The 9,348-nt window shown below is 37.4% G+C and overlaps 1 protein-coding gene across 1 annotated transcript; it reads left to right on the top strand.

Moving 5' to 3' along the window:
• Positions 1 to 2,675: 2,675 nt before the first annotated feature.
• On the top strand, positions 2,676 to 9,221 carry LOC104407069 (tetratricopeptide repeat protein 17). Its single transcript, XM_010016248.1, has 9 exons — positions 2,676 to 2,759; positions 4,224 to 4,393; positions 5,396 to 5,507; positions 6,629 to 6,760; positions 7,286 to 7,395; positions 7,684 to 7,828; positions 8,227 to 8,366; positions 8,599 to 8,759; positions 9,064 to 9,221. The coding sequence occupies exons 1-9, from the start codon at positions 2,682 to 2,684 to the stop codon at positions 9,186 to 9,188; spliced, it is 1,173 nt and encodes a 390-aa protein (XP_010014550.1). The 5' UTR covers positions 2,676 to 2,681; the 3' UTR covers positions 9,189 to 9,221.
• Positions 9,222 to 9,348: the final 127 nt, after the last annotated feature.

Here is a 9,348-nt window from a genome sequence, read left to right as displayed (position 1 = left end):
ACTCTTTCCTCAATGTGATCCAGTACCATTCATGTTGCTTACTGTTTTCTGTCTAAAGAAGTATTTTCTGCAATGGATGCCCTGAAGATGCAGAACTTCTCTGGTGGAACCAGCTGCTGCTTGTTTTAGGTACTTTCTTGAACCTGGAGGCATTTCCACAACCTGATCAGTCTCTGGATGACTATTAAGTAAAGGTTGCGAGTGTCTGTAGGAGCAAAAGCATGATGTGAGACTGAATGAAACCAGTATCATCTGAAATCTACCTAGAGTCTTTGGAGTATTTTTCTTGTGGGAAGGAAGGAATGTAATTCAGAACAGTCCCCAGGTATCCATTATCGTTAGTTTTATTTGGACTATTGTATTTCTCCATGGCAAATGCACTATTGGTGCTGTTCACAACTGTGTAGGTCAGCTTTGTCTTCTTCCAGCTGTAGAAATGGCTGGCACTGTAAAAGAAAACGTGTTTGATCAGGGGAGGTGAATGGTGAATAATGAGCCACAAGTCTTGACAGCATTGCTGGCTGGATAAGAGGAACAGGCTGCAGTTTGAGAGCTTCTGCTATAGAGAGGAGGGTGATGAAGTGCTCACTTAAGGCCAGTTCAGACTTGCCTGGTGATCTGGCTGAAAATTAATTTTTTTAATCTTTTAAGTTATTTTTCAGCTGAATTGGCTGGTCTGTTTCTCAGTGGAGCTATAAGATTATAGGTAGTAGGAAAAGGAAGGATTCCCCCACTTGGCTCCTTTCCCCTTTTGGATCAATGTAAGCAGATCAGGAAATTGCACTTGAAATGCTATGGAATTCTTAAGTTTGAGCACCATCATCCTCCAAACTGATGCCTGTTGAAGGCCAAGTTGGCATTGTTTTCCCCATTTGCAGGCATGATATCATAAGATCTCCTGTGGTTTTCAATTAAGAATCTGTTTCCTTTGTGTCTACTTGTGTCATACAGCATTTTTTTATAGCTCTGAATGCTTATTATTTACTCAGTTCTCATTCTGTGATGCTTTATATTGTAAATGTATAAACTGAAATGTGTGAGAACTGATACAGTATATTCATCTCACTTCTACAAGCTGCCAAAAGTGCTCTGAATGCATTGGATGAGCTGACTTAAATTGCCTTTGCAAACTTTGTCCAGTGTAGTTGCTTATCTTTTGCATTCAAATTCTTTTCTATCTGAAATTATTGCACATAAAATGGAGCTAATGGTAGTCTTTACTGTGAATATTTCTTGCAGTGGAAATCTTAAACTTTCAGAGTGAGAAAAAATCAAATGTAAATACAAATATAAGGTTGGATTTAGTAGTAAAGTTTTGGTTTTAAGGATTTTATTTACACACTGCTAAGATTTTTTTTAATAGAATAAGATAATCATATAGTAATATAATTGTATAGTAATAGATTTGTAGAAATATTAACTTTCTACTAGGTTGAAGGGTTTTGCTATCATTAGGATGTGATAAACTGAAGTCAGATCAGGAAGTGAAAACCTGAAGACTGAAGAAAAATACCATGCATGCCATTTGACTTGAGATGATTTCCTGGTGGATTGCCATGAATTTATGAATGAATTCAGTGACATTGCTGTTTGGTTGTTGTTGTCACTTTGCTGCTGCCAGGTAATAGTTGATACGAGTCTGGTACCTGTTGCGTTGCTTTTCTGTCAACTGGTACATGCTGGATTGGTTACGTCCCACTCCAAATTCCCAAACCCTAAATTCAGACCTAACTTTCATGAGACTTCATCAGAAGTTCAAAACAGAAGCTGTCCCTGAATATCATTCTGTTTCTGAATGAATGATAAGCCAAGTTTCTTCATCTTTCAGAATGAAGCTTTTTAAATGGTGATGCCTGCATAACTTTCAGCAAAAAATTGCTCCCCAGATGCAGTTTGTCACTGAAAGTAGAGCTGAAGCTTGACTTTGCTCTCAGTGACTGTGTAATATCATGCAAGCAGCCTTTACACATCAGAGGAACAGTGCAATTTAGGAATGGGTGATAAGGGCTTTAAACACAGTAAAACTTTCCCTTGTTTTCTTTGCAAATTCATCTCTCATTCTCTTGTACATACCGCAGTCCTCTCTAGCAAATGAGGCATAACAACTGCTACATTCAGTACATAACTCTGGGTCTGTGTGCGACCAGTTCAAAGTGAGGTGGGGCCCGTAGAAGGAAATATGAAATATGATGTGAGTAAAATGCTGGAGGCTTTAATACTTCAATTAACAACATCAATATGGTATCAATATTGGTAGGGTATTTTCTGTGCTTAAATGCTGGAGGCTTTAATACTTCAATTAACATCAATATGGTATCAATATTGATAGGGTATTTTCTGTGCTGCTGCGGGTCATTGGGGGTACGTGGTATCTAGAATTATAGCAGTAGGTACTCTTAGTAATGTTTGTTATGAGAAGTTTACTTGCTTAGAAGTTATGTGCTTGAATAAACTAAAATAAGTTTAAAATTAAAGCATGGTTTGAATTGGATTCTCAAATAACAATGTTGTTTGAAGTACCCATTTAAGTTATGGACATGTTATGATGCTGAGTGGACAGAAAACCTCTGAACGTACAAACTGTAGTTGAATGACCATAACTTCCTACCTGTTAAAATCAGTTTTATTAGAGGATGACTTACATGATGAGCTGTTGAAATGTCTTGCAGGTGGATTCACCAATGAACTTGAGGAACCCACATGATTTAGTAATACTAATGAGACAAGAAACAACCGTTAACTACCTCAAAGAACTGGAGGTAAAGCATTAACATTAAGTACTAACTGATTTCTGAAAATACAGATTTTTTCCACAGGCTTTGTAGTGATAGCTTTAGATGGGGAACAGGAGTTATTATTGGCATAATTCTGCTTCAGTGAAAGGCTGAAGAATTCCTCAGATCTAAAGAATTTTGCACCTCAAGTTTGTTCAACAAGTCCCCAGTTGTACCATTTCCTGTACCTGTACCATTCGTTATCCATAAATCCTAACATTTTTAAGTCATCTAGGTACTGGGTTCTGTTACTGACTACTATATTCCAGAAGAATACAGAGAAGGTCACCTGTTTTTCTTCAAGCCCATTTACTGGGTCTGAGAAGACCCTTCTGAAAAGGGCTTTAATGAACTTCGAACTGGTAACTTAAATATAGCAGGGACTGGACAAGTGATAGGTCACAACATTTCTTCTGGCCATGCACTCCTTTCTCTTACATCAGCTTTGGTTTTGTCAGATTAGCATAACTAGCTAACTGGGAAGTTAAATGAGCACCAGAGGTAGCTTTAGGTGAATGGGAGAAGTGGAAGGGAGGGGAAAAAGGTAGGACTGCCTATTATGTGATTGTATTCAGCCAGTCTTTGTCATCAAGGTATACTCATTTTTGTGGTAATGGACATCTTAACTGTGGATGGAACAATAGTTATAAGCTTTTCAGGACATGGGTTGTGGGTTTGGAAATTACTAATCTACAATTTGTGGCATTAAATGACTTTCAGCAGAAGTTATCGTTAAGATCTACAAGCTGCTACTACTGTACATATCTCTGGTGTTGCATAGTGTTGTGCAATTATGGCTTTCATTAAAAACGCAAATTTTCTTATTTCACGTATACAAATCCTGATGATATTTAATGAGTTTGCAATTTACAGATCTAGTGAGGCTGAAATACTGTGCTGTGACAGATCATTAGTCTATTCACCGCTTTTGCTAATCAATACCTATGAGCTTTATGGGGCAACAGGTAGCTCCTAAGGCACATCATAAGCTGACCTCTAGAAATTAGTCTCAATTTTTGCATTAACCTGCCACCTCAGTTGTACTTAGCATGCTGAGTGGTTAAGAAGTTTGTTTTGTTTGCAATCTTCTTACAGTGAAGAAGGGTCCAAATATGGAAAAGTTGATGTGCTGTTAACAACTATTTCTTCTTCTTCTGAACGGTCTACCATGAATTTGGAATGCTATTAGGCTTCTTTTTAGGTACAGCAGGAGAAATAAGGGCCTGTTCCAAGTCGTGATATCTCTAATGAAAGTATTTATATTCCATCTAAATCAATAAATGTCCTTCGGATGTTATAAAGTACAGGGAAATATTCCCAATATTTGAAGAGAGCTTTTTAGATTTTCTTCAAATGAACTTTAAGGAAGAAGTTGGACTGTTCAACTCCTAGCATCTGTAGAGTTTATTTTCATGAGTATACATTCTTCTTTTTGTTTTATTCTTACAGAAACAGTTAGTTGCTCAAAAGATTCATATAGAGGAAAACGAGGACAGAGACACAGGGCTGGAACAAAGGCATAATAAAGAGGATCCGGACTGCATTAAAGCCAAGGTGCCCTTGGGGGACCTAGATCTATACGATGGCACGTACATCACCTTAGAGAGCAAAGATATCCGGTAATAAGATGCTTATATTTTTAAGGTTTTTACTGAACAAAAAAAATCATCAAAACCTCTAAATGCAAGTAAAAAGGAAAATGCTGTAACTGACTCTCCTTTAGATGACAGTTGGTTTATTTTGTGTTAGTGTGGAATAAAATTGAAACAACTTCTGCCACTGATACTGAAAGGGTATAGCACAGAAATGCTGTCTCCCTCAAACTGTCCGTGTTAGCCATGCCCTAAAACTTCTCCATTGTATTCCCAGGCTCCCAGTCAGTTCTGCCACTCTAACTCTGAACTGATATGACCAGATGTGAATTAAACTGACATGCATCACTGTAGAAGGAGGTTGAATTTTCCAGTGTGCTTTGGGTGTTTTGAGCTAGATACACGTCTTGTAGGGGGAGTTGGCTTACTTAAATGTGAATGAAATGCTTTTGATTACCAAGCAGTTGAACCTTCTGGTCATATTTCATCCCCTGTGTTTAGCAAGTAAGGGATGTGCGGACAGTCTGCTTGACATTCAGCTTCATTGGTAATTCATCTTCAGGGCTGACTGTTTTGCTTTTGTAGTTTTATTATTAACATAACCAGATGAGCACTTGGAGTGGGAAAAGAGTAGTTGTATCCTAAGATACCTTCATTTGGCCTTCTCACTAATGCTCAGGGTTTGTTGGTTTCAGTTGAAGAGACTTCTGCATGCATTGCCATTTGCCTGGAAGGTAGATCATTAATCACAGTAGTGATACACTAGGTTTTACACTGATACATTTTGGAGTTTATCCAAATGTTGATGTTTTCTCTAAAGCAGACAGAAATCTGTTTACTTTATCCTACAGTGGTGACATTCTGATACAGCTGAAAGTGGGAGGACATCAGAAATGGTCTGATATGCTCAAAACCAGGGGTTTTGTAACAGTCAAATCAAAGTACTGTGTCTGTCAACTGCAGTACTGTCTCGTATGAACTTTAGCAGCATTTTAATCTGGAGTCTGCTGTGTTATGTTATATCCTCAGCCCTGAAGACTATATAGACACAAAGTCACCAGTCCCTCCAGACCTGCAGCAGCCAGACTGTACAAAAGTCCTAGATCTTCCATACAGTATTCATGCTTTTCAGCACTTACGGGTAAGTGAGCAAATGCAAGTATGTTTTTTTTTCCCCCTATCAGGAAGAGGAATAGAAAACTCTTTCTGGCAGTTCTCAGTGAAGGTTGAAACATACTATAACCTTTCAAGACAGTTTCAGACTTCTTTTGTGCTCCAGTTAGGCACCTGCTTATAGGAGGACAGTTCCATCAGATACGCAGATCCTGATTCTCTTTTGCTATTCTTTGCCTTATTTTAGAGGGTGTTTTTAAGAAAATGGAGTGCTTTGTTTTCATAACACACATTTCGTTAGTAAAATGGTAGCTTTCATTGGAAATACTTCCAACTTGTGAATTGTTTCAGTTGAAAGTGGAGAGTGCTGAACAGGGTCATGAAACTGTATGAAGATTGAGAGTCAGAAAAGTATTTGCAGACTATTGTAGCTCTAAACATACTTGACAGTCTTTTTGGTGCCTGACTGCCAAGCCCTGACCTAGAAGATAATTATTCTTTATTAGTACAAAGTTCATTTGCTTGAGAAAGGTTACAGTGGAAGTGTGGTGCATTAAAAACCTGGTTTTGTCACCAGTATCATATGAGCAAATTTTCTAATGCAGATGCAGCTGTAGTACTTATATCTTGGTCTTGATTTTATTACAGGTCTTTTTATCTATAAATAAGGATTTTCTTACAGAAAAAACAGGAACTGAAGTTTTTTAGCTCTGTTCCTGGGTCCGGATGTGCTTTTGAAAGGAGTATGTTTGTTGTTGCAGAAGGAAGACAGACAAGAGATGTAGGGATACTTTCATAGAGTGCCTGTAATCTTACAAACATGAGTTAAGTGCTTCAGTGGTCATTAGTGAAATCAATAGCTGCCAGATACCCAGTGCTACCAGAAATAAATACTTCTGTAGCATTCACAGGCAGAGGCTGCTTTTGGCTGCTTCTAGTGTTTTCCTATCTGTAATAATATCTATTGTATCTATTATTTATGTATCGAAGGTGACATTATCCTGTCAAGTCCCTAAGATCTCGATATGAAAGAATGATAGGAATGTGACACAACCAAGCTCTACATTTACCTGGAGTCATGCTCTTGTGGCTATTTCTCTACTTTTAGTAAAAATGTCAGCAAATACCTATATTCAATTTTTATTTTAGGGTGTCCAAGAAAGAGTTAATCTTTCCGCACCCTTGTTACCTAAAGAAGATCCAATCTTCACATACTTATCACGGAGGCTGGGAAGAAGTATAGAGGAAATAGGTCATCGTATTTATGACGGGCTAATGAAGGTATGAAACTGTAATCTTACTGCATGTACAAAAAGAGTACTAGAAAGGTCCTGTCTGTCATATTTAATAACTCAGGTATTTGTGTGGTCTGGCAAACCACATTCATTGCTCTGTCAAGGTAATAAGTAAAGCTTTTAGATAAAAATGCAGAAGCTTTTAAACAAAAACTTGAAGAACAAAGAAATAGTACTGAAATACGTATGGTTTTAGTAAATACCTTCCTGCAAGATAGAGTAACTCTCACTGAACACCAGCTAAGCTGCTTCTGATTGAACTGCTGCCACTTCTCATGTAATCTTATCTCGAATTTTTACCTGTTTGAAAGGCAGAAGTTTCTTTACTACATTTATATGCCAGCTCATTCTTCCTGAACATTCACAACTATTGCCAAATGGCAGCTTTCCAAAGGAAACGGATAACTGAGAGCAGGTTTGGTGCTCAGCTTTCTATCCCATAGTAATTAAAGCCCTGATTAACCTTCTAGTTCATGTCTTAGTACAGCTAACATGTATTTCTTCACTGCAGAACTCTTCTTCCTGGGTACTCTATAATATGGCTTCTTTTTACTGGCGAATAAAGAATGAGCCATACCAAGTAGTAGAATGTGCCATGCGTGCCCTTCATTTTTCTTCGAGGTAAGAATTACTAACAAAGATTTCTTTCCAGATTGCTTTTCTATTTATCCTAATTAGTAAATGGGTTTTAGTTTCTAAGACCATACCCTTAGGAATAATCCATGTTACGTTGTCTTAGTCTTTATGTGCTATACTAGGCATATATGTAGTTGAGACATTTTTCTATCAAATTACATGTGTAATATATGACTAATGAATGAATGTATCCTTAGGCATGATTCTCAGACAGTTGGACTTTCTTTTAATGTCTGCTTTTAATTTTTATTTCTTTTCATTTCCTTCTTGTAGGCAAAATAAAGATATTGCACTGGTGAATTTGGCAAATATTCTTCACCGGGCTCACTTCTCTGCAGATGCAGCTATCGTGGTCCATGCAGCTCTGGATTACAGTGACTTCTTTACCAGCTATTACACTTTGGGAAATATATATGCAGTAAGTACTATCTTTATTTTTCAAGATTTGTCAAAAACCAAATATTATTTAACCTATCTGGCTTGACTTATAAAGCTGTACTCTTTTACAATGTTGTGTTTCACATGCATTTCATACTTACTGTTTAAGATTCTGTCAAGATATTTTCATCCAAAAGTCTGTCTTTCTTTTTTATCTGCAGATAAAAGCAAAGGTTTTTATCTGCACTTGAAATAAATCCCAGGGATATTCTCCTGCAGCCTTTCTTTAGTAGATATAGTGGTTTGAGTTTCAGAAATGATGGGCTGCTTGTGCCACAAATTAAAATCTGAGTTAATGACTTATTTAAAAATGGAATATTTTAAATGAAATATTACAAGACAAAGGCTGATTCTTTCTCTCTCTCTCTCATTCTTCAGATGCTTGGAGAGTACAACCACTCAGTCCTGTGTTACGATCATGCTCTACAAGCCAAACCAGGGTTTGAGCAAGCTGTAAAAAGGAAACATGCTGTCCTGTGTCAGCAAAAACTTGAGCAAAAACTGGAAGCCCAGCATAGGTAACTAAAGAAGCATCCTAGTGGCAGTTCATACAGTCTCACTTTTGTTGTTCTGTTGCAGCAATTATTTACATTTCAAATAATGATTTTCAATTTTCTTTATTTCTTTGTGCAATAAAATTATGCATAAGATTACTTTAAGAAACTCAATTGAAAATGTGCAACGCTGTAGGAAATACTGATGCTTTAAAAAGCCTTCAAAGTGAATCTTTTCTGCTGTTGAATTTTCAAGATCACTTCAGCGAACATTAAATGAATTGAAGGAGTATCAGAAGCAGCATGACCATTACCTTAGGCAGCAAGATGTTTTAGACAAGTACAAGCTTATCCAGGAGGAACAAATCTTGAGGAACATCATTCACGAGACGCAGATGGCAAAAGAAGCTCAATTAGGTACAACTTTTTGGCATTCATGCTCATTATAGCAATGAGAAATTGCACATATTCAGATTAATGTCAGGACATAACTTCTTTATATATACAGATGGCCCTGAGTGGCTGTTGTGTTTTGCTTATTAAAATGAGGGATTGCAATATGTTCTTGAGTATGTTCTTGAGTCTTTCTAAGCATATGGAATTTCCTCTTTGCTGATTAAATAAATAGGATTAACCAAATTAGGGCTGGAGGGGTTGGCTGTTTTCTGTTTTGTCTCAGAAAGTTCACTTATGTAGTAGACAAATGTTTTGTGCTCTGCAGGCAACCATCAGATCTGTAGACTGGGCAACCAGCAGCATAGCTTGCACTGCCAGTGGGACCAGCCTGTTCGTTATCACCGTGGGGACATTTTTGAGAATGTGGAATATGTTCAGGTTTGTCTGTGAATTGATACCACTGCTTCAAGTTGCATCTCATTTGCCTTGTTAGCAAAATATTTCCCTTTTTTGAGGCTTGACAAAGGGGGTACATTATGAGTGTGGTAATGAGAGTGAGAAATCTTGTTCCTGAGACTCCACTTGAAGTGTTGTGTACAGTTCTGGTGTC

This window comes from Nestor notabilis, unplaced genomic scaffold, assembly GCF_000696875.1.
Source record: "Nestor notabilis isolate BGI_N333 unplaced genomic scaffold, ASM69687v1 scaffold3656, whole genome shotgun sequence".
NCBI lineage: Eukaryota > Metazoa > Chordata > Aves > Psittaciformes > Psittacidae > Nestor > Nestor notabilis.
Note: the sequence above shows the minus strand (reverse complement) of the source record. Positions and strands in the feature narration are given on the sequence as shown.